The sequence below is a fragment of the Pungitius pungitius genome, chromosome 12 (genome assembly GCF_949316345.1).
Source record: "Pungitius pungitius chromosome 12, fPunPun2.1, whole genome shotgun sequence".
Lineage (NCBI taxonomy): Eukaryota > Metazoa > Chordata > Actinopteri > Perciformes > Gasterosteidae > Pungitius > Pungitius pungitius.
In genome coordinates, this window is record NC_084911.1 from 3050836 (window position 1) to 3078261 (window position 27426).

A 27426-nucleotide genomic window follows, 5' to 3' on the forward strand; every position below is an offset into this window, starting at 1 on the left:
TTACTTACTGGAAAGAGACTAATTTTAAGGTAATGTGGTGTTCAGCTTGACTGTTCTTGATGAATGGATCTTGTGGTCCCCCCCCCCCCCCCCCCCCGTCTCTGGTTTTCTTAGCACTCCCCACCGACCAGCGCGCAGTCCGCATCAAGCGCGGTCGGCCTGCTCCCCGCCGGTGAGCAACAAAGCAAACAGCAAGCGTCTGCACTTCAGCCGATCAGCACCGCGGCCCCCAGCGTGGCTCCGGGGCCGCTCCTCGTCAAGGTTGGCTTCAGCTGCTCAAAGTAAACTCATTCAAAAGGGGGTATTGCATCCTGGGAGGAGGAGAATGATATTTCTTTAATGGATAATCTGAATTGTATTCCCTTATCGTCTCCTTAATGTTTACGACCAGCTGACAGGAAATGGACTTCCTTTACTGAGCCCCTCGTCCCACTGTTTTCTTTTTTTTTTGTTTCTTTTGGTGATAAGGGATGCAACGTCTCGGAGTCACGCAGTATGTTTTGTTACTCGGCCACATCAGTTTCAGAATGAACTGAAGTCCAACGCAGTTCAAAGAACTAAAGTTTAAATTCGTTACAGAAAATCCTGTTCGAAATGTTTGACCTCAATTTGGGTCAAATGACAGGCCGGCCTTCCTCATTCCGGCTGTGCCAAATGTGAGCCAAAGACCTAGAGGATGGGAGTGAAGCAATAACTTTTCATTCATCGTGACGGCCTCGTCCTCCCTGAACTCTCCCCGCGTTGGAGCACAATAGGGGAACGAGTTTGACAAATTAAGGTGTCCGCTCGCTTAACCCGGGCTCGGGTTTCTGGTTTCACGGCTACAGCCTGCTGCTCGTAAGCCAAGCTGTTTTCATGAGTATCCTGTAACTGCAGGTGGTGAAACAATGGAGCTCAGATGGCCGCTACCCGTTTCCTCATCCTGAGCTTTTTTTTGTCAGGGTGTCAGAACAATGTTCTTACCTCAATGGTTCAATCTACAGAAACCCAGTTTCGGTTCCACGCCTTGTGGTGTTGGTGCTGGCAATGCGAACTCCACTCCCTGATCAAATTGGACTGAGATCAATCACGGGAATAAAATGTCCTCCAGATGGTCCCTCGCAACTTTCACGTGCCCTTTTTTTTTCTACTTTGTGATCCGCAGCAAAGCCTGCCCAGGCTACCCAGCGATAAAAGCCGCAGCAAAAAGAGCAAAGAGCCCAAATCGCGGGTGAAAAAACTGAAGTACCATCAGTACATCCCACCGGACCAGAAGCAGGAGCTCCACGAAGTGCTGATGGACTCGGCTTATGCCCGTCTCCTGCAGCAGCAGCAACAGTTCCTACAGCTTCAGATCTTGAACCAGCAGCAGCAGCAGTACAGCTACCAGTCCGCCCTTCCTGCCCCACTCAAGTACGGCTCCATTTCTAAACGCACATCACACGTATAGAGTACGATCTGCTGAGCCCCAGCTGCTGTGTGTCTCAAATACTTACAATGCCCTGTCCACAGCTTCCTACACAGAAGCTGTTCATTGTGAAAAAATGCTAAAAGTCTAGCTTTCCGCTCTAATCTGTCCTCCCTTTTTTAAAATTTTTTATTTCTGGTCATATTACGACAGACCAGCAACCGAGGCACAAAGCAGCTGTTCCAGTGTTGTTCTAAGTGGAAAGGCTGCGTCCCGCCACACTCAGACAACCCGCAAGCCGGATCGCTTACCAGCTAATCTGGACGAAATGAAGGTGACGCATTGCTGCCCGCGCACAATCTCAACTGTCTAAACTCCCCACGCGTATTTCACGACTCTGTGTCGCCTCCGCAGGTTGCTGAGCTGAAAAGGGAACTAAAACTCAGGTCTCTGCCCGTTTCCGGGACCAAGCTGGACCTTATAGAGAGGCTCAAGTTGTACCAGGAGAACTCCAACGGTCAGATTGCGGCCGCCGACGAGACGGCGGCCTCGCAGTCGGACAACAGAGCGCTGACGCCGCCTGCGTCGCCGACAGCCGGTCAGGGCGTCGATGACAGCCGATTGGCCGACAGCCCCGCCGAGCTCTCAGAAGCTCTGTCTTCGACCCCCTCCGTGACCTGCGCGAACTTCCCCCCGAGGGCTCCAACGGAGGAGTGCGCCCCGGAGACGAGGTCCTACGAGAGGGACTCCGAGAGGGACAAACGTCTCCACGACAAGGAGCGCCAGATTGAGGAGCTGATGAGGAAGCTGGAGCAGGAGCAGAGGATGGTGGAGGAGCTGAAGATACAGCTGGAGGTGGAGAAGAGGAGTCAGCAGGCAGACCCTCCGGCTCGGCTCGCACCCTTTCCTCCCGTCCGGGTCAAAGAGGAGAGCGGCGCCGCGCCAAGCTGCTCGGCGTCCAGCGTCTCTCCTGCTCTACCGGCGAGGGTCAAACAAGAGGACGCGGTCCTCCAAAGTCGCTTCATCGTCGGCGAGCAGACTTTCAAGCCGCTTAAAATGTCGCCGCCGGTCCCTGCGTGCCGGGGCGCCTCCGCAGCGAGCGCCCCGCTTCCTGCCAGCAGGGTTCAGGTACACGCTGCTGGCCTCATCCAGGTGCCACAGGAAGGGGAGGCTTCAGCTGCGCTACAACACCAACGCGGCACCGAGCCACTGACAAAGGTGAGGAAGCACACGGGTCCCTCGCTGTCTTGGGAGTTTTTCTATATATTTGTCCAGCTGACGTTGCGTTTTCTATGGGGCAAATGCAGGTTAAGTTGCACATCGTACATCTGCAGAAGAGCTTTCAATGGCACAGACTAATCCACCATCACAGGGGGGGGTAAATAACAGGCCTGACATGCTTCCCTATTCACATCGAAATAAGTCTTGTGGAAACTTTGGTTTAGTGGAGCAGTCACTGAGTGAAGGTTGACAGTAGTGCTCCGTCGTCCCTCTGCTCCGAACCAACCTACAGCCGACAGAATTAGAGACACAAGAAACCACAGCCCAGCGCTAACCGAGACGCACTCACGGGCTGAAGCAGGGAGTGCAGAGCGATCTTCTGCCTTAGGGTTCCACAAAGACACGCGGTGCGCTTCTATTCTGTGAGGGCGTTAATGCGTTCATTAAGGTACGCCTCCTTGCTGACCTAAATGTGAGTGTAAATGTGTCAGCAGACACGCAGGGTGGGTCGCACAGCACAAAGCTTACTCAGCACATTCCCAACGAGTTTAGGAGCCTCCTCTAACCAACCCGGTCCCAAAGATCCTTCAAATGAGGTTGCTTACCCTCTCATTTTCTTTTTATCTGAAGCAGTACTATTTTACAAAGTCCTGTCACATAGTGTATCTACTTATTTGCACCCTGATGCACCGGATGTAGCCTGTGTTTTAATTGGGTGGATCTTATCCTGTTAAACAGTCTCCGGGCTGTACCAGGCAGCCAACGGCGATCTTGCCAAAAGTCACGGACCACTTGTCAAAGTGTAAGGACCCACCCCGCTACGAGGACGCCGTCAAACAGACGCGCGGCCTGCAAGCAACTGTTCAGGTGACTAAAGAAGCACAAGCCGTGTGTTCTTTGACCTGCTCTCTGTAGCCACACTCGGGCATTGAGCGGCCTTTCTGTTCTTTCTGCAGCGTCCCACCGCTGCTAGCCAGCAGATGGACGACTTGTTTGACGTGTTGATCGAGAGCGGTGGTGAGAAATACTGCAACTTTTTTTTTTGGGGTGGGGGTGGCTGAGGGAGGTAAAATGAGGTGAAAAGTATTTTTTATTGACGATGCGTTTTCTCACACTGAACTTGTCTTTTAGAGATTTCACCCTTCATCAGGCAGCACCCGCCCAGTCTGGAGAAGCCTCTCCCTGTGACGGCCAGCGTAACCGTCCTCCCCGTCAACACCGCTTCGTCCCGCCCGCCGCCCGTGGTCCAAGTGGCGCGGCGGCTGCCCGCGCCGCCGCCGCCGCCGCCGCCCCTCAGCCCCTCGGGCAGCTTGGGGGCGCTGACCTCTACCAGCCAGCTGGAAACGCTCCTGGGCGCTCACACTCAAACGCTGAAGCTGACGGAGGAGGTTCACCCCCCCGCGGTTAGCATGGAAGGGTACTTGAATGAGAGCAGGTCCCCCTCCGCTCTGCACAGCACCAACATGGACAATATGGACTGGCTGGACCTCACCCTGTCTGTGCCAGCGGAGGGGGTCAACGCTTTGGACATGTCGGCGCCCGTGGGCGTCTTCTCTTCTGACTTCCTTGACTCGCATGAACTGCACTTGAACTGGGACTGACCGAGGTGAAGGAAAGTCCTTACCTCCACCAGACAAGTTCAGATGAACACACTTTTTTGTTATGCAAAGGAAGCTGCATTTACTTCCTGTGTGGGGGGGAACAAGTTATGTTGGAGGTTGGGGCAGCTCTCTTTTGTTTGCTGGCTGTAAATTAGCCCAATAAATCTATTTGTGCAGCGTCAGTTTAGAAGTTCCTTCATTGCTTCCTTCGAGGTCTTCAAACTCTCTGCTTGTACAGGGAGACGGAGGCAAATGGGGCTGGCGGACTGAGTAGAAGTTTCCTTGACAATACAATCTTTACTCGTGCCACAATTTTGTTGTTACGCTCTCACGTCATTGCTTTTTGTTTGCCATCTGATTTGTAATGAATGTACAGTGTTGTGTTGGCCTTAGTAGCAGAAATACACACAAATGGTGAATGTTCATTGTGTATATGTAAATTGTGAAGCATAAATCTGATGTTTACTTCAATCGAGAGTGTGAATATGACAGGGACATAACATGAGATCACTGAGGAATTGAATTTATTAGTAATCAGTACACAAATCTCTCAACCAGTTCTGAAAGATTTGTAGCCGATGAGCCAAATCTTCACTGGTAGACCTGCGTAAATGTAAAACCTACCGCACATGCATTTGTAAAAGCAATAGTCCTATTACAGCGTGAACAGTAGAATACAGGTAAGGATGACTTCCGCTGTGCTCTGTTTCCAAATCAATAACGATAAATAGTTCTTGCAACATTGTTTCAAGAGTCTTAGAGGGTTCAAATATTGAATTATGCTTGGTTTTTCTTTTGTTCAGTTACTTTGTAGAAGAGACGGAAGCATGGAAGCACATACGTACGCATCTTACAGAACAATAACTATCCACATGAACCACTGATCACTTCCAGCTGAAACAACACGAATGCCTTTCAGCTCATTTATATTGCAGCGACATCTGCTGGCGACATGTGAATCTAAGCTTGAGCCAGCTCAGAGAAGAATTTGACCTCCTGGCAAAATGACATTTTCCACTGTCTGACTGATGATACTCGGCTACACGGGCGTGTAAAAGCAGACCGTCATTTCCCGATGAGGATGAGGATGTCACAGCTGAGAGGTTGGCCCAGGTTGGCATGGACAACAGTCATCAAGTACGGTAAAACAATGACTTAATATCTCATAGTTTGACATTAGAGAACCAGTATTGTGATGGTGGTGAATGCAAACGGGAGGGATCCCTGCTACTTGGCCGAGGTCGGATTCCCTTTCAGCCTGAGCTCCGTGTTTCTCCTCAGAGCTTTTTTATGGTCATAAACGCCGATCGACACCTTGGACATCTGTGTGTGGTAGATTTGAACGAATTCATGCAGAAGGGAAGGAGGCAACAACCAGCCACGCAGCTGCAGAAGAAGTGACAGGAACAAATTCATGAGTTGACCCAACTGGATGACCAGTAAAAAAAAATAAAAAAAAGCTGCACAAATAGAAACATGAAGGTGTGAAAACACTCTGGAGGGCGCGGTTTCCTTACCCGACCATAGCCGCCATGAAGCACACCAGCCAGGTGACGCTGCTGACGGAATGGGAGGTCTCTGAGAGGATGAACTGCTTACACTCGGGGCACTGCGTCCTGCACGGATGATGTGGAAGCTTTTCCACGTCCAGAATCACTGTCGGGGCTGTTGAGCAACGGGAAGATGCTGCACGTTAGCTTTTACCCATCGGAGAAGCCATTTGGCGAGCAGGCACGTGGGATAAAGGAGGTGCACACACACGATGCCATTAAACACGTCCAGTAAGTGTCACCAAAGATTTAGTCATTTACATGTCGTTACACGTTCTGCATTCATTTACATTTCCGCAGGTGGAATGTAACTAAGTTAAATGACTATACATCAAGTTTCAGGTGAGGTCGATATCGATATCGATTGCTTATCGACGACTCACCGGGGATATTCGGTGGACTCTCAACATAGAAAATAGCGCTGCTGGGAAGAGGAACATCTGAAACCACGTGACGTGGGGCGACGACAACCTCTGACAAAGAAGAACAAGCTTTTGTCACAAAAACCAAAGCGTGGCGAAGTAACGGTGGTCTGCCGGTAAAGGTGGACGCCGCCTTGCCGTTCTTTGCGTCTCCGGCGTGCAGGATGTGGTCGCGCCTCCTCTGGAGCTCCGCCAGCCTTTCTGCCAGCTGTTTCAGTTGGTCATCCATGCTGTCCTGCGGCTTTGAGGCTGCCGCCTCTGGCAGAGAAAGTAAAGCATACATACTCATACAAATGAGACAGCGGTGTCGAAATCTAGTATGCAAAAGGCAACTTTCATTTCCATGATGCAAATATGTGTCTGGTTACTTGTTGGGTCTTTAACGCTCACCGGTTTGTCTAAACTCTGCACGGTTCCTCATCTCCTGAAATATGCACTGGATCTTTTTCCTCTCCAGGAGCTGTTGTCTCTTGAGTGAAAGATGGTTCATCTCGGCCAATATCTTCTTCAGCTCGCTGTCTGAAGGCGCCATGCTGGATGCTGGAAAGAAGGGCTGTTGTGTTATTTTGTTGTTGTTCCACAGTGGGGCCTGAATGTTAAGGAATGGAGGTCGGGAAGCAACATTAAGGTCGTTGGTTCAATCTCCGGACTGGCAGGATAAATCCAGGTGAAGAAACGATGCCCTGGAGCAAGGCCCTGTATCCTACCGCTTGAGAGGAGCTACTCGTGGCCAGCAGATAAGACTGGTTACACTGGGCAGCTTCCAGGTGGGATCAGCGTGTTCCCAGTAAGGGAGAAGCTTTGTGACAGTGAAACGTCCCTGAATAAACTTTAAAACTAAATAAGTATTCATAAAAATCATATTAATATGTGACCACATTTTCCACATTAGTGATTCCTGCAATGTTATCTCCTGTATTATATTATAGTATTATATATTTATGAAATAGTGTGTGGTCAGCAATGTTGATATGCATCTTTGTATTTCCAGCACAAAAAGAAAAGTTTATATAACGAAAGATCAATAGAGAAAAATAACTCCTAAGAGTGTCTACCCAATCTGGACTACGTTTATATCAAGTCTTAAATTAAATACTATTTAAAAAAAATGCATTTTACAAATTCTCTCTGCTTTTTCTCCAAAAAATAACAAACAATGAAGAAAGCTTTGGAAAAAGTAGAAATCTATAATAATTCAGACTAGATGCTTAGCTGTCGGAGTAACTCATAACCAACTTATGTCTAAAAACATTACTCAAACATGTGATATACAAACTGGCTCCATTAAGTCTCTTTTTAACTGTATTAAATTGATTTAGATGTAGAGAAGCAACGCATATTACCGTATTTACTCAGCAGCTCCCAGTGCATCAGGTGCAGGTAGCATTCAAACTGGGTCAACCAGGACATGTAGCGTCCACTTATAGCAGCAAATATTCAAATCTTTGGGTTACAACTTCCTTTGCTGGAAATCTAACTGAATGCTTTTGTTGAGATGCAAGTAAAACACAACCACCACATACAAAATACTGTAATATATTTTAATGAACAACTACAGAAAACCACAACACGCCCCGTAAAATGGGGCTTAATCTTCAAATGTCTTATTTACATGGAGCCTTTTTGAATGACATGCTGTAATGTGTAAGAAAGATGCTCTAAAACATCAGTACTTCGTGAGAGTAGTGTCCAGTCTGCAGGGCGAGTGGAACCAGTACAAGTGGAAACTTGTGTATTTTCCTGACGTGAGAAACGCCTGCTGTGACATCTCATTTTTTCCTGAGTCTCTTCATAAACGTCACCTCGTCTCTGTTCCTGATCCCGTAGCTGAAGATGAAAAGAGAAGAAAAAAAGAATACAGTCAAACATTGCTGATAACCGCGTCACGAGTGAGGAAAGTGATTATTTATCCACCCCCCCCACTTACTCTTTAAGTCTCATCTTGTCATCTTCAAGCTTTTCCCCTTGAAATATTAACTGGTAGGTTCTCCAAACATATCTCCTGTAAAATGGGAGGAGGCGCACGATTACAATAAGTTCGGCCCGTTCATTTTAAATCCCTTTTCATGTCATGTGGGTGTGTGTGTGTGTGAGCTTATTTACCAGCTGACGTGTTTAACTCCACCTTCGCGTTGCTGTTTCAGCTCCATGAATCTGCGAACGGCCTTCTTCAGGTCGAGGACGGTGGCATTTTGCACAACCACTATGGCTGAGGGAGGAACATTTTACCACGACATGTTGTGTACGCGCGACAAAAGGTTCAAGACGAGACAAGAAGAACTAAACTAAAGACTCACGCATTATCTCTCCGTCCGCCTTTGAAACCCTCACAGTCATCGCTTGGCCGTACTCCAAAGCTATCTGAGAGTTTACCTCCTCCAGGGTCACCTGGACATGAAGATCATCAGGTTTTAGGAAAACGGACGAGGACACCCAAAACACACAACCTGGGAGCTGAACCCCCCCCCCCCCCCAACCCCCCTCACACACACACACACACACACACACAAATAAATTCAAAATTGTTGTAATCATTTTCTTCTTAAAGAGTTCTTTCTGCTAAGCTACATACGTTTTGCAGGGCTTACTAGAATGCATTGTATAACGTCCAAAGATGTTGTGTGTGTGTGTGTGTATGCAAACAACTGGTCATTTAAAGTGTTTATGTGCGCATACAATGAGCCGCTTCTTTTGAAGCATGCAAATGTAACATTTCCACCCTTCCCCTCACAATTCATGTAAAGTGCACCAGCGACAGATCGACCCAACCTGAATTGGCAGGTCACAGAGTAAAGGGTCTTGCACAAGTCGAGCGAGTCCCTCCTCAAAAATATCAAGGATCTCTGAGTGAGGAAGAGCCTCCTCGTCTTCCTCCTCTTCCTCCTCCGCCGGGCTCTGGTCGTCCTCCTCTTCGTCCTTCACAGGCGGTCCTCCTCCAACAGAGTCGCGACTCTGCTTCTCCATCTTCCAGCGAACACCTACAGCTCGATACTTAAAAGTGCTGGAGGGGGGAACTACTTCAGTGAAGTAAACAGACCACGTGTGCATTGAATATCACTGACCGGGTGGAAACCGTAGCTCGGTACAATTAGTCCCCCCCGCAGCGGACGCACGTACACACGCCAGTATTTTCTAAAGAACACACCGCTTCGGGGTGATTTGATATCATTCAGTGGTGACGGGATTTAATACCAATATAAAAACCACGTTCCTTAACGCCTTGTTTCCCACCGGGCGATGAAAAGAGTAGCACCTCCTCCCCAGGAGCCACTTCCGCCTCCCCACACGCACCCAAGCCGTGAGCGGACGGCAGCACGGTTCACCCTCGTCGAGTTGTGAGGGGTTGCTTTGGTTGTATATTCTGGTCACATAGATAAACCCGGGGTAACATGCTTCTCTTTTGTCCGACCTGCGGAAACGTCCTGATTGTAGAGGAAGGACAGAAGTGCATGAGATTCGCCTGCAATACCTGCCCGTATGTACACAACATCACCCGGAAGGTGAGTTTAGTTGATCACGTGACTTCGGCGCGTTCCCGTGACATTTGTCCACGTTCAGGACTTTCTGACATGCTTTTGTCTTCTGCAGGTCAATGACAGAAAATACCCTAAGCTGAAGGAGGTGGATGATGTTCTCGGTGGAGCTGCAGCTTGGGAGAACGTGGACTCCACTCCTGGTAATACATCACTTCTTTGTCTGTTATATGATGCCTGTGCGTTGTTTTATTCTTCAACCGTGTCGCTCATATTTCTACTTTTTTTAAATAACATCAAACTGTAAATCACAAAAAAAGTCGCAACGGTTTGGGGATCTTTTATGATATCTGTGAATTTGGTTTGCTCTTATTTATGCTTGATATTTGAATTATAAATACATTGATGCTGTGTCACATGCATGTTCACGTCGGTCTACTTTCAGATGTATTTCAAATTAATAAGTTTATTCTGATCGGATTCATCTAGTGTGGAAAGCACTTCTGATTTCTAAGCAACACAGATCTGGATTTGTCTTTTTGGAGATGATTCTTACATTATTTTCGATACATGAATCAGGTTTATCGTCTTATACAATGTAAATAGAAGTATTTTGGGGCGGGGCAAACAACCCTCAAACCATTCCTTGTGATTTGCAAGCTGACGCTTACTTCTTGTGCCCGTTTCCAGAAACCTGTCCAAAGTGTGGACACCTCCGAGCGTATTTCATGCAGATTCAGACGAGATCAGCTGATGAACCAATGACCACTTTTTACAAATGTTGCCAGGCCCAGTGTGGACACCGATGGAGAGACTGACACCTTCGCACTGTGGCAAAGATACTTTATTTAACCGCTTTTGCTGGTTATGGAAACTTGTTTATTTCCAAGTTTCTACTCTGATGCCCAGCTGAATTAATCTCCATTTTCTCCAACAGTTCATTTTCAAAGAAAACATTAAAATTGAGTTTCAAAGAAAAGTCACGTTCTGATTTTTATTGATAAAATAATACCTGTATACAACCGTCAAACAAATTTTGACTCTCATAGTTATACATTTCACAGACATTTTAGAGAGCAATTCCGACCAGCATTATCCACAACAATGGCATACAGTACTTTGTGTTGAAAGTTCAATGCAATCCTTCAACTTAAAATGTACTTCCTTGCACAGTTTAATTAGCCTCAAGAAGAAATTAAATCAAATGCATAGAGTCAAGAAAGTAGCCGGCGAGATTTAATTTGTTTCCGATGTGTGGCTCATGCTGACAGACTGCACTTTGAGGTGAGCTGCAGATGGGGCATGCTGTGGTGGGCGCACGATGGTCGTCTCTTTGTTGGTAGTAATGTCCACGGAATCACAATGTTTGATACAATCGTTTATTTTGAAGCTCATTCCTAGCAGAGAGGTCGCTTTATAGCATTGGTCAAAAGACATCAGTATTATCTAACATGCACCTTAGCAATGCTGGAAATCTTAAAGGGGCCGATGCCACATTAGGAGGGTTACAGGCTGAACAATGGGATGTTTATGTGTTAGTCGACACACCGTCGCTTAATTTTCAGCGTCTTATCAACAATTCAACTGTTGGCTCTACTTTAAATCTACTGAAATGATTTACTTCTGCTCATGGAGATGACAATGCAAGTCCTTAAAGACCAAATCTCTCTGCTTGGTCGTTAACGTGAATGTATCAGCTGGGGAAATTAAAATTCCAACTTAAAGTGCAAATCTTGGCTTTATTATTAAAATAAAGTACATCATGGACAGAGGGCGGTAACGTAAATCACTCAACGTTTTGTGACTAGTCTGAAGCTCAGAACACTAATAAATATAGCAAGTAACATCGATCTCGGGCATTTCCCGAAAAAACAGAAACATTAGTGTATCTAGCAGAAAATGGTTCGTTAGTTTGCTCACATTCAAAAGGGGATAATGATCAAAAGGAAAAGTAGGTCCGTTAGAATAAAATGATCAGACAAGGACAGAAATGTTCACAGTTCTTCATATTAACTGGTTGGTAAAATATTTAAAATAAATACAAAAAAAACCAATAAGGCTAACCCAGCATGTTCGAACTCAGGACGCTTTTCACAGATTCATTAAAATAAATAGTGATCATTTTCACAGCTTTTGCTATACTAATCTGTCATTCAGGTTGTTTTTAACTCATTAACGTGTAGAACATCACGCCGTTTCTCCAGAGTTCTGTATTGCTGCTTCTCCCTTAGTGTGTCTTTAACTACGTATTCTGTAGTTTGTCGTGAGAGATTTTTACATTTCAAATGCATGTTAATAGATGAAAGAATTATGCTGAAAGATATATACAGTAAGTATTAACTAATGAGAAAACTGCACTATTTTAGAGGGCTACACAACACTTTGCAAAATGGGGGGGGTGGGGCTGTCATTACCAGCAGGGGGAGCTGTGGGTGTACGCGTGTGCATGTACATGTCTCTAGCTTACAGCGGCCGGTGGTTAGCATATACGCTTGTATGTGTAGATGTAGCCCTTACAGTACGGGCAGCTGTGTGTCACATCCTTCAGGTCATCGATCAGACAGGGAATCAAGCAGCAGCCCAGATCACACCTGCAAATAAAAGGAACAGCAGAAAATGTGTGAGTGGGGGGGGGGGGGGGGGGCGTTTTTTAGGCTACTTTTCGTCCTCCCACTAGTCGCTCGGAGGGCACTGAGGTCTGAGCTCTTAGTAGCTTTTAATACATTCATTTTAAAACGTTTTCTTCTATCCGATTGAAAGAGTCGCGCACATTCAAGAGCTGCCGTCTGATCGCAACCTGCTCGGGTGACGTGGATTGACGCGCCACTTACCCCACGAAGAAGCAGAAGAGGCAGAAGAGCGAGTTCATGAGGCCCACGTCGTGGGAGATGCGGGTTACGATCGCCTGCTGACAGTGCGGACACACCGTCTGCACCGGCGAGGTCTGGAACATTTCCCCCTGCAGCACGGTCACGGTGGTGGCGGCTCCTGGGGGAGACAGGACGGTCGCCGTGTGACCCCCCATGTGGACGAACTGACTGGGACAAGGGCCCATCTGTCCGGGCATCGGGTGAGGAAACTGCCCGGGCGGAAGCGGGTAGGGGCCACCTGCACAGGGGTAAGCGACACGTCATTTATTTAAGGTGAGTGGCTCACCTGCAGGTTAAACAGGCCTCACTAACACGGTGGAACCCACTCGGTATAAGCATCCAGTTGTGTCTAAATTTGTGCATTTTCAATGGCCAAAAACATGGCTCCAAATAACAGCTAACGTTGCTCAATCTGAAACCAGGGAGTCGTGTATCGACAGCGTGTTTGTGTTTTGATTGCGTCTGCTGCACCTGGCTGTAGTGGATGCATTGGCATGGGCCCGTCTCCAGGGACGTGTGGGGGAAGGAAGCCGGGGTGTGTGGCCTCGTAGGGGGGAGGACCGTAGTCTGGAGGCAGCGGCTGTCCTTGAATAGGAGCATTGGCCCCAGGAGCCGTTACTGCGGGGGAAACGTGGCGTTAGAGGCCGGAGCACTCGGAGTAATGCAGAAAAATCATTTCATTATACAGTTTTTTCCCCTTTCTATAAACGTGTTTGCTCTTCTTTGTTTCATTAGTTGGTGTTTTGTTGTGACTACAACCAGGCTGCTTTAAGATAGTAGCAGCTGCGCGTTGCATTTATGCCATTAGCGCTCCGCTTCATCCGCGGCTTCTCAGGTGAAGATTTAAATTGAAAAAATACATGAAACCAAACAGCTGTTCATGCTGGATTATCAGCGCCTTTCCTCTTCATGTCGTGGTTACGTTGGTGAATCAGAGGCGCACTCCTCAAAATGCACAGGCGCTATTTTTGAGTCTCCGTGGTTACTGTTAAGCATGAATATTTATAAATAAATCATAGCAACGGTGGTGCATGTTAGCGTTTAGTTTTATTACCCGGTTGTCCATTCTTCTCCTCGAGGAGCGGGGCGCTGGGACCTCCGGGGTACGGAGGAGGAGGGTCACTGGACATACTGGCCGGATGTCTGTAAAGGGAAACGGGTCGCGGACGCGGAGCGACCAGCAGAACTCTGCTCTGGACTTTTTAATCTGTCAGGGAAGAAGAAAAAAAAAAAAACACCATGAGAGGCTCATTCTTTCGCTCAAGTAACAACGCAGTGCAGCTACAGCCTGATGAAGGAACGCAGTTCAACTAGCTGATCACACAGAACGCTTCGTTTTAAGATGCTTTGTGTTGGAAAATTGACAGTTTCGACAACCTTTTTTTTCACTGGGGCACCGCCTGATATTAAGTCATTATAAGAGTATTAAAAACATCCATTTCTTGAACATGTAGACATTAACAAATAAGATTTTTAAAAATCAACATAGACCACAAAATAAAATGGTCACATTTTGTTCAAAAAAAGGAGTAGAGGGAAGCAAAAGCTTTTAGGTCCATTAGGTTGTAATCTAAGAGACTGTAGAGAGCACAGTGGAACACACCTGTGGCCTAAATAGCTCAAAGTAAACAGGTCAAGGCTCTTTTTCAGTTTCCATCCGTCAACATATGAACAAATAATTGGCTTTAAGGGTTACAGATCATTTACCTGAAACTGGGGAAAGAGACTCCACCAAAAGGAATCTGGCCACCACCTGAGATAATAAGGGAAATCACAATAATATTGATAATGTCATTTAAGTTTCTCTACATTCTGAACACTGAGCTCATGTCAACAAAACCCAGCTGAGTGACTCCAAAAACAAAGTAGCGCTTATTTCATATCACCACAGACAACAACAACAACAACAGCCAAAACAACAACAACAACAACCACCTTTTAGCATTTCTCCGAAAAAGCGATGCTAACGCACCTCAGCTAACCAACTAGCTAGCTGATGTTTTTTTTTTTATTTCTAATCCATCGCCCAGATAATCCAGCTCAAAGCCACTTGCACAACTAGCCACGAATAACCGCGTTACGTAACGGCGGCCAGCAGAAGCCTGCGAGGACTTTCCCGTCAAATCGAGGACGGCTTCTGGTGCCGATGCGGTAAATAATGGCGGTGTTAAAGTGTCGGCTAATTGGCAGGTGGCGTGATAGTCGTCTCACCTGGCTGCGATGAGGTCACGGGTAAACAGGTAAAAGACCGACAGCGAAGTCTTTGTTCGCTTCCAGCTGCTGTTTACGTTCGCTAACTTGGAAGAAACATGTTTGTTTTTCCTTTACAGCCAAAAACCGAAGCGTGTTTGCTAACTGTTGTTAAGCTAGCTAGCGTCGCCGTTCCAGGCTGAGAAACAACACCCGGAGGAAGGATGCCGGAAACATGTTACTGAAACAAATGCGGCTTTTTTTTTAGGGTTGTGAAAACATGTCGTCGGCGGTGCAGGCTGAACGAGAAGCTACCTGGTTCAGAGGGAGTCGGGCCCGGCGGCGGTTCAACGTGAAATGAAGTTGTTTGACGTTTAGCAAGCTGGGATTCCGCTGATGAGAGTCGACATCCGTTGAGACGGATTTACGCCCCACGTCATTAATGACGAGAACACACAGAAAAATAAAAATGTTGGGGAGCAGGTGCTTTTATTTTAAATTGGTCCGTCGCAAAGTTACATATTTTCTGCACACATGTTAAAATATCAATTACATATATCCAACAAACAAAAAACAACACAAATGTAAATAAATAATCCTATTTATTTTGAAAATGCTTTCCGGAAATGCTGTATGATAGAATTTCTGCATTAACGCTAGCTTTAAAGTCTCTTACTGGCTCACCTATACAAATTAGTTGATTGTATGATCGCTGAATCCTGTTATATTCAACAAATAATTATTTCTACAAATATATATAAATAACTATTATAATTATATCAACCTGGAGTGTTTGCAGTTCCTCTTTGTGAATGCAAATACATATTTACCTTGTATATTGTATTTACCTCAACTCAGCACATAATTTGTACATATTAATACAAAAAATGTTTGCACTATTAATGTTGAATTATTATGATTGGGATCCCCGGTGGTCACAGTCACATTCAATTTAACTCTGGACTTTGTGTCAATAATATGTATAATTGTTTTTAATATGAATATGTAAAACATCTTATTTGTGTGATATAATACATTGTAATAATAACTTTTAATATTTATCTTGATAAACATTTCCTGGGAAGAAACGACAGCAGTTTATGCAATAATTAAATTGGTATACCATTCAAAGTCAGAAGTCTCTATAGATTCGTTGCCATCTAGTGGACACAGTGGGTAACTACAGTTCTCAATTAGTCAAGTTAGCGTTAATAAAGAAATAAAAGTATGCAAGTACTTCCGGTTTATACTTTCAAACTGATGAAACATGAACAAAAAGTAACTATGAAGTATTGTATTGTTCTCTCGTGGTTACAGCTAGTAGGATGGTACTACACACACTATCCACAACTGAGCAATACAGCATAATTATTGTGTTTACATTTGTTACTGAGGATATTTTACGGCATTTCACCCATTAAATTCAATGCAATTATCAACACAAACATGACTGTAAGAGCCATTTTTGTTATTGTTTGTTTGTTAGCTCCACCCCCTAGGGGGTTGGGAGGTGGTGTTTCAATTAGGCTGGCTATATAATCAGGGGGATTACTGGGCACAGGGGTTGTGTGTTGGAAGGGAAATAGTTTTTCGACCGTGAACGATTGGCGTGAACGATTGGCATTGGTATGTATGTATGAAGAAGAATAAAATAAAGGACAGAAAAGGAGTATGGGAGACTCATGAACATTTGTCACGCGTCAAAACAAACCACACGAAACACCAACCAAGAGGAACTCAGTGTGCGAGGCAAAGGGCCTCTACAATGACAATTACTGTTATTAAAACTTAAATGTAAAACTATTTATAGCATATTATTATAAAGGGTAGCCATAATTTATAGTAACATATTTGCCTTTTGAAACCATGGTACTAGCAGTCTGTACAACAATATAATCAAACGGGGTAACATATTATTAAATGTTAATAATGAATAACGAGATTGGGTATTAGTGGAATTTATTATTGTTCTGTGTCCTGCGTCAGTCTCCTAAAATGTTATCTGCGAGTCGACTCAATAAGAATTATTGGGTTTTCCACTTAAAAAATATATATATATATATATATTGTTAATATATTAAATATAATATAGTCTGTATATACTATATATAGTAATTTTGAATATAGGCTGTATATAATTGCTGATTGTTTGTATTATTTTGAAACCGGAAATGTATCGAAAATGTAAACATTCTGCATTAATGCTGGTTTGATTAATATCGTGGTGCAGTTCTTCACTGTGTCCGCCAGAGGGAAGCACACACTCCTCCTCCTCAACGTTAGCTGTCTAGTAGAGGGCAAACGTGTGTGATGATTTATGAAAAAAACTAACGTATACATTATTTTTTAAAACTACATGAATTAAACACGTACACATGTGGATGTTACTTTTGTTATCTATCACTTACAACGAGTTGAAAATACCCCTCATGATACTTACAACATAAACAGGTGATTTTAGTTCAATGAACAAATGATCTCTGTTTTTTGTGTATTGTATCTGAGCAATTGAACAAAATTGCATTTGATCATTAGTTGTGAGTTTTGTATCAAGAGAAAAATGGCATCAAGGTTCTGAAATTAGGGGCAAAGTGATTGTAAAAAACTGTATGTACGGTATTTTCTAAGCATTAATTAATCATTGCATCAGCACATTTCTCATTTTTATTCCCCTTCTGTATGTGTCATACTTTATATGCAAAAGCATCATGTCCCTTTTGTTTTTGCTCTACTTTTATTTGTATTTCATCTACTTTGCTCCTGTAAGTTTATAGAAAAACGAACGGCGCACTTGGCCTGAACCCCTTTCCCCCCCCCCCCCCCCCCCCGGAACCCCTCCCCGCCGGGCGGTCCCAATGCACGGAGCGAACGCCCCGGGTTTCTTGATCGCTCGGAGACAGCCAATCAGATCGACTCGTTTTCGCCGAAGCATCTTGGGCAAAACAACAGCCGTCTCCATCGTCTCGTTTCCGGTTAGCATCTTTATCCGCAGCACCAACTTAACCTGTGACATGTCAAATTGACGAAAGCATTTGTACTCGGTAGATCACACGGTTTTGTTGACCGTAGTCTCCTTCTGACAAAAGCGGTAATAGGAGTTCTAACGCTCGGTTAGCTGCCAAGCTGCTAGCTAGCTAGCTAACGTCGGCGATCACGGCAGAGAAAGATGGGGTCCGTCCTGAGTCGCAGAATCGCTGGTGTTGAGGATATCGATATCCAGGCTAACTCGGCCTATCGATTTCCTCCCAAATCGGGTAAGTAGTGGGCAGTGCTTTTGGTTGAGTCCAGGTTGCCCGTTGTCACGTATCTTCGTGAGCAAGATTAAACCTGAAAGCACACGTTAACGTTAGCTAGCTAGCTAAGCTCCAACGTCGGCGATTGATTTCTGTCAATCTTCTGTTGATGTATCATCAGCCCGTCTTTACACCACTTGGACAATGATTAGAATCAAGCATGAGCGTGTAGAAAGGATGTCCCGATCACTCGTTATTCTGTTAACTGTCAAGAGTGACGCAAGTTGGTTTATGACCACATTGAGCTTTGTATTCCCAACGCCCAAACTTAATGGACCTTAATCCACAATCAATTGAAGCAGCAAGAGCTCAGGAACCAGTTGTGCTGACACTCAAAGACGACACATGGTTTACGGCTACAACACTTGTAGCTGCACATAGTAATACAACACCACGCCATTACACCTTTACATGTTTACAGGCAGATCATTTCAAGTGATTGCATATAAGTGTAGACGTTGATTACAATGACACAGACAGTTTCCTTTTATTAGAAAATGACCAGTGTCCCCTGTATGATGTCGCCCTGCTGCACCTTTTAATATTTGTGTTTTGTTTTTATTTTCTTCAGGGAATTATTTTGCGAGCCACTTCTTCATGGGAGGGGAGAAGTTTGACACACCACATCCAGAGGGATATCTTTTTGGAGAGAACATGGACCTGAATTTTCTTGGAAACAGGCCAGTGCAGGTAAACAACAGTGCCGCTTCTTCACACCAGCTGCTTTAATAATCTGTTCAACAGGTCAGCGAGAAGATTGGTGAGCCCATGCTAATAATATATCATCGTCCGTATTGCTTTTATTATGTCAATAGTTTCCATATGTGACGCCTGCACCCCATGAGCCGGTAAAAACCCTGAGGAGTCTGGTCAACATTAGAAAGGACTCTCTGCGACTGGTCAGGTAACCATAAGCTACCACACTGTGATACAAACCCCAGTGTAAGATCTAACAACAGCTTGAACAAAGACACGTTCCATTGCTGCAAACAAAAGTTTCAAAACTTGTGTTTGTAGGTATAAAGATGACTCTGACGCACCGGTGGAGGAAAGTGAAAAACCAAAGGTTCAGTATGGTGTGGAGTTCACCTTTGATGCTGATGCTCGGGTGGCCATCACCCTCTATTGCCAAGCATTTGAGGAATTCTCCAATGGCATGGCAGTGTAAGACTTTAATCTCAAAAATCATCTCTTATGGGAGAGAGTCAGGTGAAGCTGTAGCTTTCAGTAGCACATAGGGGGGGGGGTGAAGTGTTACTTAAAACATAGCTAATGGAATCTGATAAGCATTTAGTCTGTTATTATTGAATTTGAGACGTCACATCTGACTCCACTTATGAAACACACATAGGCCGCATCTGTCGATCTTTGAGACGATCCATTGTTCACACTTGAACAAAGAAGCCTTATCTTTGTGGAAAACCACGTGCCAGAAACATTTAAACTCATTTTTTTGGATAGTGAAAGTCAAGCATGAGAGCAAATCGACTAGAATAGATACAGTGGGTTCTTAGCAGCTTCCAGTCGCCATGGATACGGTCAAGGAGACTTAGGAGATGAAAGCAGCTGTTCTCACTAAAGTAATTGTGTCTCGATAGGATGAGACAGAAGCCATTCTATTCAGTTTCCTTCTTGTCTAGTGACACCAATGCATGTGTTGAGTCCTTAAAGATGACGACCCAGTTAGGAAACCATCCTTTGTAACACTGTGTGTGCAGATACAGCCCAAAGAATCCATCCCTGGTGTCCGAAACTGTGCATTACAAGCGAGGAGTGAGCCAGCAGTTCTCCATGCCGTCTTTCAAAATAGACCTGACCGAGTGGAAAGAAGAAGACGTAAGTACATCTACACATTTTTTGATAAAGAATACAGTTTGATTATAGCCCAAATCTACAGGAAATGATTATAAACTAAATGACAAAAAAAACTCTTCCTCCAAAGGGATTTGCATTAAGAGAAAAATAATATAAAATATAAATTAACCTACACAAGAGGTTGACATAGTCAGGTAAGTTATTAATCAAATCCTTTCAGATGTGATTGTGTTTGCAAGAATAAGCTCGGGCTCAAATAAGGAAATGAATGACACGTGTATCCTTTCCGTTAAAGCTGAACTTTGACCTTGACCGGGGTGTGTTTCCTATGGTGATCCAAGCTGTTGTGGATGAAGGGGACGGTAGGTCACCAACAGTGTCACTGTTAGCTGCTGCTTGAACAAACCTTTATAATAACCAGAAAGTGTGTTCTTTTTAAGATTGCCTCGGACATGCTCACGTACTCTTGGCAGCCTTTGAAAGAGTACGTATGAATCTAAATAATATTAGATCTGAATATCAAACGTTTTTAGCTAATGTATGTTTTTGTTTCACCTCCAGCACGTTGACGGCAGTTTCTCCGTCAAGCCTTTGAAGCAGAAGCAAATTGTAGGTTCATAATGTTCTTATTTTGATTATTGTAGAGCCTTAGCTAAGTTATGTTTCGCTGACTACTTGTGGAAGTTACAATTTCTTGAACCATTAAGCACATCACTTTATCACGTTATATACCTGATTTTGCACTCCTTATGGTTTTTGTTACTTTATCTGTTCAGGTGGACCGTGTGAGCTACCTCTTACAGGAGATCTATGGGATTGAGAACAAAAACAACCAGGAAACCAAGGTTTCAGTGAACAACTTCTATATTCATAAACCACAATGCTGTAACAGTTATTGGATGTTTTTATTTGTTACTTTTGATTTCATTTTGTTCTCTTTTTCCAGCCATCCGATGATGAAAACAGTGACAATAGCAACGAGTGTGTTGTCTGTCTGTCGGACCTGCGCGATACACTCATCCTGCCCTGCAGGCATCTGTGTCTCTGCAACTCGTGCGCCGACACCCTGCGTTACCAGGCCAACAACTGCCCCATCTGCAGGCTGCGTAAGAAGTGTTGCGTTACGTCAATCCTCTGCTCTCTAGGGTGCTTCATTCAGTATTTTCCCGAGTATTCACGTTGCATTTTACTGTTCGTCTCACAGCCTTCAGAGCTTTGCTGCAGATCAGAGCTGTGAGGAAAAAGCCTGGTGCTCTTTCTCCGGTGTCTTTCAGCCCCGTTCTGGCTCAGACGATGGACCACGACGAGCACTCGGTAAGTCTCACGTTTGTCTGTGTGTGATCAGACGTGTAGAAACATCAAAGGGAAACAGGGCGGTCACAAAGTGTCACATAAATATCAAAGTATAATAATGGTCATAACATCGTATGTTATGAAAATATCCCGAAAATGTTGTTGTATACATGCCATATAATAATCATAGTATATTATTTCAAAAGTCCCTAGTAATTGCATTTTTGTCAGTAGAATACAGTAGAATCCTGACAAAAATGCCCCCTACAAGGCTGCTGAATGGCTTCATTAAGCCGTGGCAGACCACTTATCCATGAAATGTTGCATGAGCCAAACCTTTACTCTGCAACTTTTAAATGATGTTATCCAGCAGCTATTTCACAAACTGCCATGTCCTATCTCTGATCGAAATGCAAGTGCTGGTTAATGAATACCTTTATATATTGTGCATCGTTACAATCAGTCTGAACCTGTGCCCCTCCGCAGAGCACAGACTCGGTTCCTCCCGGCTTCGAACCAATCTCCCTGCTGGAGGCTCTGAATGGGCTGCAGTCAGTGTCTCCTGCCGTCCCATCTGCCCCCCTCTATGATGACATCAACTTCTCAGGGGGTCTGGTTGGAGAAGGCCGGCAGCTGAGCTCCCCGGAGCATCTGAGTGACGGAAGTCTGCAGAAAGGCAAAGCCAGCAAGTCACCTGACAGGTACATTTTACAGGCACACAAAAAGCTTACTGTGAGAAATCAGGTATGGACTTGAAATGAGATCCTATGTTTATGTTTGTGTAACATTAGACTCATAAGTGGATTGATTTTCTCAATACTAAATGCCTTTGGGTGGTGGAGAGTTTCTTGTGTATGGGTCATTTGTTTAGAGGTTGAGTTGTAATTAGGGAAATTCTGTCCTTGTCTACTCGTTATTCTGTATTCATTATTTTTCGTTGTCTTTTCCCACCACTCCAGCACCCTTAGATCTCCATCCTCCCCCATCCAGGAAGAAGATGAAGAGAAGCTGTCCGAGGTGTCTGATGCTCAGCAACACACGCAGCTGTCCAGCAGTCCCGCCCCCACAGACGTAAGCCCCCGCTGCATCAACTGTCATTCAAACTCTGCTGCTGCAAAAAAGAGAGTTTTAACCAGTCCGTTTCCCTTCTTCTTTCAGGCAACAGCCAACGAGGATGTGGCTGAATCTCTGTCTCCAGACGATGGTGAGTTGGGCAGTCGGTGGACCGTTAGTTATCCGCCAGCAGGAGAGAGATTATTTGGCTTTGAGTGACTCATTTACGTTTACTCTCTGCGGGGGGGGTGTTGACGATCTAGAGGACAGGATGCATTCTGGAGGAGACATCCTACAGGACTCCATCAGTGAACACAGCAGCTTGACCAAAACGGAGAGCGACCCCGCGGGCGACTTGTCCCTGCCAGGTGAGAAGGATCTTTGAATCCACATCAAGTTTAAACTTGTGCCTTCAGCCATTTTAGAGCGAATGGGATCCACGCTGAAAGCCGTTTCTGAAGTTGACGGCATGATCGACTACAAACTTCTTGCTCATTTTTGAATCCTAGTTCTCTCACGTCTCTCTTCTTAAAGACTTAAGACCGTCCCTCCGTGCTTTGCGTCTAACCTGTGTGCTGTTGTGCCTCTCTGTTTCCGAACGCTCGTCTGTTCCCTGCCGACTTGTCCCTTCGTTCCGACTCACTTTGGGCAGCTCTAGGTCCCGATTCCTGCTCTATTGGTATGGCGGAATAACTGGTATGTAGGCTTTCCTGTCTGCTCTCTGCTTCTATGTGTGTGAGTTCTACTGCTACCACTGAATCCCCCCCCCCACAAATAGATCCATGACATCTATCAAAGCTAGAAAATCCAGCAGGTCATCGTAGCGTAAGCGCTTCTTGTGATAGGCCCGTATTATCAGGAATAAGCAACACTCTATTTAAGCGAAGTCTGACTGGAGTGTTCACTTTGATCCGTACTTCTTCCTCTTCAGGGTCATCGGAGTCAACCGGAAGCCTGAAGAGTCAGAGCACAAACAGCTCCAGCCAGCCTCTCCTGTGTCCCACAAGCAGCCTTCACATGGAAGACGAGCTCCTCAACCCCTGACTCTCTCTGTCTCCGTCCTCTACCCTCACAACCATCAGAACAGATTCATGCATCACAGAGATCCTCCGGCTCCTCCGTTCCTTGTACCCGACCAGCCGGTCTTCTGCTGGACCGATCAGAGCCGCCAACAGCCCCCGAAAGAAGGTCCACCGGGACAATGGCTCCGACATGAATTTGACTTCTTGTTCTTGGTACCCACCGCTGTGACGGATGAGTCGACTGAACAGATCCCTGGCTTAGAAAAACATTTCATTAACCGTGCGATGGTTGTTTGGTGGATTCCACAAATATGTCCCCACCTGCCGTGGTGGTTTTAAGCACACTTACCGTAAATCAACTTTATCAAATGCTTAAGACTAAATCCCGAAGAATTTATAAATAGTTTGTCTCGATATTGTATTCATCAGTGAAATACATTAATGATGTGAGAACTTATTTTTACAGTGAGGCTGATTTGAGTCATGAGTAGAATATAAATCTTTTGTTCATTTCAACTCATTTTGCATTCCGGCAAATCCTTTTGATTCCATTCCTTATAACGAGCTCATGAGATGTTTTTATTATTATTATTATTACAACGACGTGATATAATGTACTAGAATCCTGTGTAGTTACCTCCAAATTGTATTCTTGCATATTGCGTGGAAAAAGAATAGATTCAGTTAACAAGAGCTACAGATTCACATCCTAACAGCTAAACTCAAAGATATCAAAAGCCTGCAACACGCCTCCTCGCTCCAGCTGACTCACCTTTGTTGCACAGTTAGCTCGCCGTAGATGTCCGTGCGGCCTTTGTGTGTCTGCTTATGTGATGTAGCTGCGGGGGGGGGGGAGAAAGTGCGTCTGGTGTTTGTGTGGCTGCGATAGATTTACATAACGAGCGAATAGATCTCTGTGCCTTGAATTATTATGGCTGCCCGCTTGTTGCATCGGACATTAGTGTTTGTATAAATGCTACCATATCAAACCCTTTTCATCCCATAGAAAGGATTTTGATGCTGATGTATGGAGCCTTTTTTTTTTTTTCTACCGCAAAAATGTATCTTGTTATAGTTGTTGCATTATGAAATTGAACTCTTTATTTACTATCTTATGGTCATTTATTAATTATGCATTTAATCTTACTACTTAGTTTGAAGTGGATGTTTGATTGGAAGGACCACATCCAATGCAATAACCGCAAACATGGCATTTTAATAATCGGGCTGGCATTTGCATGTGAATTTGTAGTAGATTAAACCTCTCACTGCTTTTAAGTACCATGGTTATTTTGTCTTCCCCCCCCTCTTCTCTTCTGTGCCATTTGAACTAATACTGTGCCTTCCTGTTCCTGTTCTGACCACTATTAACCTGGTATCCAGGATAACTCCACCGCAGGTGGTTGTCTGTCAAATCAATACTGTTTTTCCTTGTGTGTGTATAGCAGCATGTGTATCACAATAAAGAACAAATATTCATTGGTTTTGCAAACTATCACACTTATTTAATGCTGAACAATTTCCTATCATGCCTCAGCGTAAGTGACATCTTAGTATGACTCCATTGTGAAAGCTTTACTCGCTTTAAACAAGACTATATTCTCCAATGTTATGTATTTTCGGGTTTTAAATAGTATACAATGACTTAAACATGCTTTCCTATTACTTTCTTGATGTTTTCAAGACTTTTTTCCACAGTGCGACTCATTTCTTTTACAAATGGTTATTTTGAATGCATGAAGATTTACCTGACGTGAAAGTCACGTGAAACTTAATGGTATCACATGTTTTTATTTGTTTGGGAACCATTTCCATTGCTTTTAGGTCTCGTTTTGAAACGAGTGCACTGTATATGCTGTATATTGAGCTGATGATAAAAGTATTCTCAACCTGCTGTTTTGTCACTGTTCCTTTAAGGATGAATTCCAGTGGTTTTAGATTTCAAGCGTTACATTCTTCCTCTTAGTATTGGTTAACTGTTGCTCTCTGCTCAGCTGGACCATTTTAAGAGTTTTAAGTTACTCTGTGGCCTCAAGCTTGCTTGTAAAAACAATACAGTAAAAGAAATACATCTGCAAGTGTATACGGTGCATGTTCTGTAAGTGAGATTATGGTATTTACACTTTAGAGCGGGTCAGGGGGGGAGACTATGCTGTATAGCGTTTCAGTGCGAGAGACAAATTCTCGTCCCCTTTCCTAAACTCTTTTCATTTCATTAGATTATTTGAAAAAAATAAAACATGTTGTTGGAATTCTGAGAACTAAACCTGTTCATTTATTCCCGACTGGCCGTCATCTTAAATGCAACAACGATAGACAGAGTGACAGCTCGGTAATATGTGAATTAATCACTGGACAAATGTCCAAATGCTTACCTCCAATATCTGATGATCTCAGAGGCCGAAATGTTCTCACACTTGTGATTGGCCAGCTGTCCAGATGACGTGGGAGATTTCCTCATCAATCACAGGAACGAAGGCCAAAGGAAGCAGTGGGGTGAAACAATAATCTGGACCACTTTGAAATAGAGAAGCAAATTGAAAATTAATGCAGTGTTACACACTTGCACAACCTTAAAAAAAGATTGAGGGTTTAATAACAGAACTTTAGGATTGTCTTCACATGAAACCACTACTTTACCCTGAATCCGGGGGGAGGCTCCCTCATTTAATCAGCTTGTGCTAAACCCCTCTGAGGCAGCAATCCACACAAATCTCCACCCTCTTTGCAGATACATTTACCCACGTGCCCTTAATCTCCAAAAGAAAACATGTGTATCACCACATCCATTCTCACCACCTTCACTCAACCCCACCCTGAAAAACACATACCTGAGTTTACCTTAGTTGGTGCATGTGGCAATACACAGAAGAAGAGCTAAATAAAGACCTCCTGATCCGTCACCATATCTCAACAACAGTTTTACTGCCTCATGAGGATGAACAGTAATATCATTACTCTGCTTTAGCCCTTAAGTCTTAATTTGGCATCAAATCTAGTTCTACAGAAAGATCCTCATCACACTGTCCAATTAAGGTGTAGGAATTATAGCAAACAAATGGTTGATGTGAACATCTTCAGCCAAGGTCACACTACGGAATAAATACCACACAAACATAAGTGTCTGTGATTTAAAAGCAGGGGATTTAGAGCCACGTGCACATCCATCCTACTTTAAGACGGGCACTTTGCAGAATGAGAGGAGCAGGGAGCGAGCAGGGTGGACACGTGGCTCCGCTGAAGTGAGTTACGCTGCAGTCGCCTTCGGTTCGATCAGTATTGAATGAGCGAGGCACCATGACACAGCAGTTCAGCGCTCCACCGTTCCTCGAGCCCGTCTTCCTGAAGGCGCCTGTGGGAGGGGTCGCCCCCCCGCGACACAGACGGCACACGCTCCCCGCCAGCGAGTTCAGGAACCTCACGCCGCAGGACGCCATCAGTGTGTTTGAGATCGAGAGAGAAGGCAAGTCGAGTTCCTGCACACCAAAGTCATTTCAGTTTTAACAGTTTAAACACATTTCCTTCAACCCCCCCCCCCCCCCCCCCACAGCGTTTGTCTCGGTGTCTGGGGAGTGTCCACTTACCCTGGACGAGGTGCTTAACTTCTTGGGGTGGTGCCCTGAGCTGTCGCTGGGTTGGTTTGAGGAAGGACAACTCGTAGCTTTCATCATCGGCTCCGGCTGGGACCAGGAGGACCTCTCGCAGGTATGAAAACACTTTGTGAAGAATAAATATGCGACAGGCCCGGCCTTTTTCCCCCACGCAGACTGCAGAGTTTGACAGACTTGCTCTGGCGCTTGTGAAATTTCTCCCACTTTGGATCTTTGTACTCTTTATTGCCCCCCCCCAGGAGGCCATGACTCAGCATTTCCCCCACTCCCCCGCCGTGCACATGCACGTGCTGTCGGTGCACCGCCACTGCCGCCAGAAAGGCAAGGGCTCCATGCTCCTGTGGCGCTACCTGCAGCACCTGCGCCGCGTGCCGGGCCTCCGCCGAGCGCTACTGATTTGCGAGGACTTCCTGGCGCCCTTCTACCTCGGGGCCGGTTTCAGGGAAAAGGGGCCGTCGGCCATCTCCGTGTCCAACATGCGATTCCGGGAGATGGAGTACTTGCTCGCCGGGCAGGCGCACGCCCGCAGGAACAGCGGCTGTTGGTCCGCGTGGCCGGCTGACATCAGCGTCGAGGAGGAAGGATGACCGGGCGCTAAGATATTTGCGGCTTCCTTGTGGCATAA

General features: G+C 45.1%; 7 protein-coding genes across 13 annotated transcripts in view; 4 read left to right on the forward strand and 3 right to left on the reverse strand.

Moving 5' to 3' along the window:
* The window catches only part of mrtfbb (myocardin related transcription factor Bb), a 46574-nt gene extending 41818 nt beyond the window's left edge, over positions 1-4756 (forward strand). For all 3 annotated transcript variants that reach the window (XM_037475618.2, XM_037475614.2, XM_037475617.2), the window contains 7 exons: positions 115-261; positions 1145-1392; positions 1601-1721; positions 1802-2605; positions 3347-3475; positions 3565-3625; positions 3740-4756. In XM_037475618.2, coding sequence (XP_037331515.2) covers positions 115-261; positions 1145-1392; positions 1601-1721; positions 1802-2605; positions 3347-3475; positions 3565-3625; positions 3740-4209 — 1980 coding nt within the window. In that variant the 3' untranslated portion in view covers positions 4210-4756. The remainder of the gene's footprint in view (positions 1-114; positions 262-1144; positions 1393-1600; positions 1722-1801; positions 2606-3346; positions 3476-3564; positions 3626-3739) is intronic.
* Positions 4757-5348: 592 nt separating this feature from the next.
* LOC119220036 (uncharacterized) lies at positions 5349-6713 on the reverse strand. Its single transcript, XM_037475635.2, has 4 exons — positions 6572-6713; positions 6143-6439; positions 5727-5874; positions 5349-5595 (listed from the first exon to the last, which is right to left on the reverse strand). Exons 1-4 carry the CDS (start codon positions 6711-6713, stop codon positions 5487-5489), a joined length of 696 nt encoding a protein of 231 aa, XP_037331532.2. The 3' UTR covers positions 5349-5486.
* Positions 6714-7714: 1001 nt separating this feature from the next.
* Positions 7715-9275, reverse strand: snrnp25 (small nuclear ribonucleoprotein 25). Its single transcript, XM_037475641.2, has 5 exons — positions 8951-9275; positions 8479-8569; positions 8285-8390; positions 8109-8183; positions 7715-8008 (listed from the first exon to the last, which is right to left on the reverse strand). The coding sequence occupies exons 1-5, from the start codon at positions 9227-9229 to the stop codon at positions 7951-7953; spliced, it is 609 nt and encodes a 202-aa protein (XP_037331538.2). The 5' UTR covers positions 9230-9275; the 3' UTR covers positions 7715-7950.
* Positions 9276-9427: 152 nt separating this feature from the next.
* Positions 9428-10633, forward strand: polr3k (polymerase (RNA) III (DNA directed) polypeptide K). Its single transcript, XM_037475642.2, has 3 exons — positions 9428-9681; positions 9770-9857; positions 10345-10633. Exons 1-3 carry the CDS (start codon positions 9571-9573, stop codon positions 10470-10472), a joined length of 327 nt encoding a protein of 108 aa, XP_037331539.1. The 5' UTR covers positions 9428-9570; the 3' UTR covers positions 10473-10633.
* A 1-nt stretch (position 10634) lies between these two features.
* cdip1 (cell death-inducing p53 target 1) lies at positions 10635-15402 on the reverse strand. 4 transcript variants are annotated; one of them, XM_037475637.2, is made up of 6 exons: positions 15030-15314; positions 14232-14277; positions 13579-13731; positions 12996-13142; positions 12486-12762; positions 10635-12245 (listed from the first exon to the last, which is right to left on the reverse strand). In XM_037475637.2, exons 3-6 carry the CDS (start codon positions 13652-13654, stop codon positions 12134-12136), a joined length of 612 nt encoding a protein of 203 aa, XP_037331534.1. In that variant the 5' UTR covers positions 13655-13731; positions 14232-14277; positions 15030-15314; the 3' UTR covers positions 10635-12133. The 4 variants fall into 4 exon arrangements, with proteins under 4 accessions (XP_037331534.1, XP_037331536.1, XP_062422039.1 ...); XM_037475639.2 differs by lacking the exon at positions 15030-15314 and adding an exon at positions 14736-14954; XM_062566055.1 differs by lacking the exon at positions 15030-15314 and adding an exon at positions 14460-14581.
* Positions 15403-17617: 2215 nt separating this feature from the next.
* On the forward strand, positions 17618-25084 carry mgrn1b (mahogunin, ring finger 1b). Of its 2 annotated transcripts, XM_037476767.2 has the most exons (17): positions 17618-17968; positions 18579-18697; positions 18823-18911; positions 19025-19171; positions 19726-19843; positions 20118-20184; positions 20263-20306; positions 20384-20431; positions 20599-20667; positions 20769-20928; positions 21027-21136; positions 21602-21816; positions 22075-22186; positions 22274-22319; positions 22432-22536; positions 22821-22864; positions 23100-25084. In XM_037476767.2, the coding sequence occupies exons 1-16, from the start codon at positions 17881-17883 to the stop codon at positions 22859-22861; spliced, it is 1578 nt and encodes a 525-aa protein (XP_037332664.2). In that variant the 5' UTR covers positions 17618-17880; the 3' UTR covers positions 22862-22864; positions 23100-25084. The 2 variants fall into 2 exon arrangements, with proteins under 2 accessions (XP_037332664.2, XP_037332663.2); XM_037476766.2 differs by lacking the exon at positions 22821-22864.
* A 1292-nt stretch (positions 25085-26376) lies between these two features.
* On the forward strand, positions 26377-27388 carry aanat2 (arylalkylamine N-acetyltransferase 2). The gene is made up of 3 exons (XM_037476969.2): positions 26377-26653; positions 26741-26895; positions 27041-27388. The coding sequence occupies exons 1-3, from the start codon at positions 26488-26490 to the stop codon at positions 27386-27388; spliced, it is 669 nt and encodes a 222-aa protein (XP_037332866.2). The 5' UTR covers positions 26377-26487.
* Positions 27389-27426: the final 38 nt, after the last annotated feature.

Bases quoted from the DNA above. Each gene is read 5' to 3' on its own strand.
- LOC119220036 (XM_037475635.2), bottom strand. From the start codon at position 6,713: ATGGCGCCTTCAGACAGCGAGCTGAAGAAGATATTGGCCGAGATGAAC. The intron at 6,440-6,571 runs GTGAGCGTTAAA...TTTCTCTGCCAG, and splicing joins TGCAGAGTTTAGACAAACCG to AGGCGGCAGCCTCAAAGCCG. The intron at 5,596-5,726 runs GTAAGGAAACCG...CTTCTTCTGCAG, and splicing joins TTCATGGCGGCTATGGTCGG to CTGCGTGGCTGGTTGTTGCC.
- snrnp25 (XM_037475641.2), bottom strand. From the start codon at position 9,229: ATGCACACGTGGTCTGTTTACTTCACTGAAGTAGTTCCCCCCTCCAGC. The intron at 8,570-8,950 runs GTTGGGTCGATC...CTTCATGTCCAG, and splicing joins TCTGTGACCTGCCAATTCAG to GTGACCCTGGAGGAGGTAAA. The intron at 8,009-8,108 runs GTAAGTGGGGGG...TTTCATCTTCAG, and splicing joins GACAAGATGAGACTTAAAGA to CTACGGGATCAGGAACAGAG.
- polr3k (XM_037475642.2), top strand. From the start codon at position 9,571: ATGCTTCTCTTTTGTCCGACCTGCGGAAACGTCCTGATTGTAGAGGAA. The intron at 9,682-9,769 runs GTGAGTTTAGTT...TGTCTTCTGCAG, and splicing joins TACACAACATCACCCGGAAG to GTCAATGACAGAAAATACCC. The intron at 9,858-10,344 runs GTAATACATCAC...GCCCGTTTCCAG, and splicing joins GAACGTGGACTCCACTCCTG to AAACCTGTCCAAAGTGTGGA.
- cdip1 (XM_037475640.2), bottom strand. From the start codon at position 13,654: ATGTCCAGTGACCCTCCTCCTCCGTACCCCGGAGGTCCCAGCGCCCCG. The intron at 12,763-12,995 runs GTGCAGCAGACG...ACCCCTGTGCAG, and splicing joins AATGCATCCACTACAGCCAG to GTGGCCCCTACCCGCTTCCG. The intron at 12,246-12,485 runs GTAAGTGGCGCG...TTTTATTTGCAG, and splicing joins CTCTTCTGCTTCTTCGTGGG to GTGTGATCTGGGCTGCTGCT.
- mgrn1b (XM_037476766.2), top strand. From the start codon at position 17,881: ATGGGGTCCGTCCTGAGTCGCAGAATCGCTGGTGTTGAGGATATCGAT. The intron at 18,698-18,822 runs GTAAACAACAGT...TTATGTCAATAG, and splicing joins TTGGAAACAGGCCAGTGCAG to TTTCCATATGTGACGCCTGC. The intron at 19,172-19,725 runs GTAAGACTTTAA...CTGTGTGTGCAG, and splicing joins TTCTCCAATGGCATGGCAGT to ATACAGCCCAAAGAATCCAT.
- aanat2 (XM_037476969.2), top strand. From the start codon at position 26,488: ATGACACAGCAGTTCAGCGCTCCACCGTTCCTCGAGCCCGTCTTCCTG. The intron at 26,654-26,740 runs GCAAGTCGAGTT...CCCCCCCCACAG, and splicing joins GTTTGAGATCGAGAGAGAAG to CGTTTGTCTCGGTGTCTGGG. The intron at 26,896-27,040 runs GTATGAAAACAC...GCCCCCCCCCAG, and splicing joins ACCAGGAGGACCTCTCGCAG to GAGGCCATGACTCAGCATTT.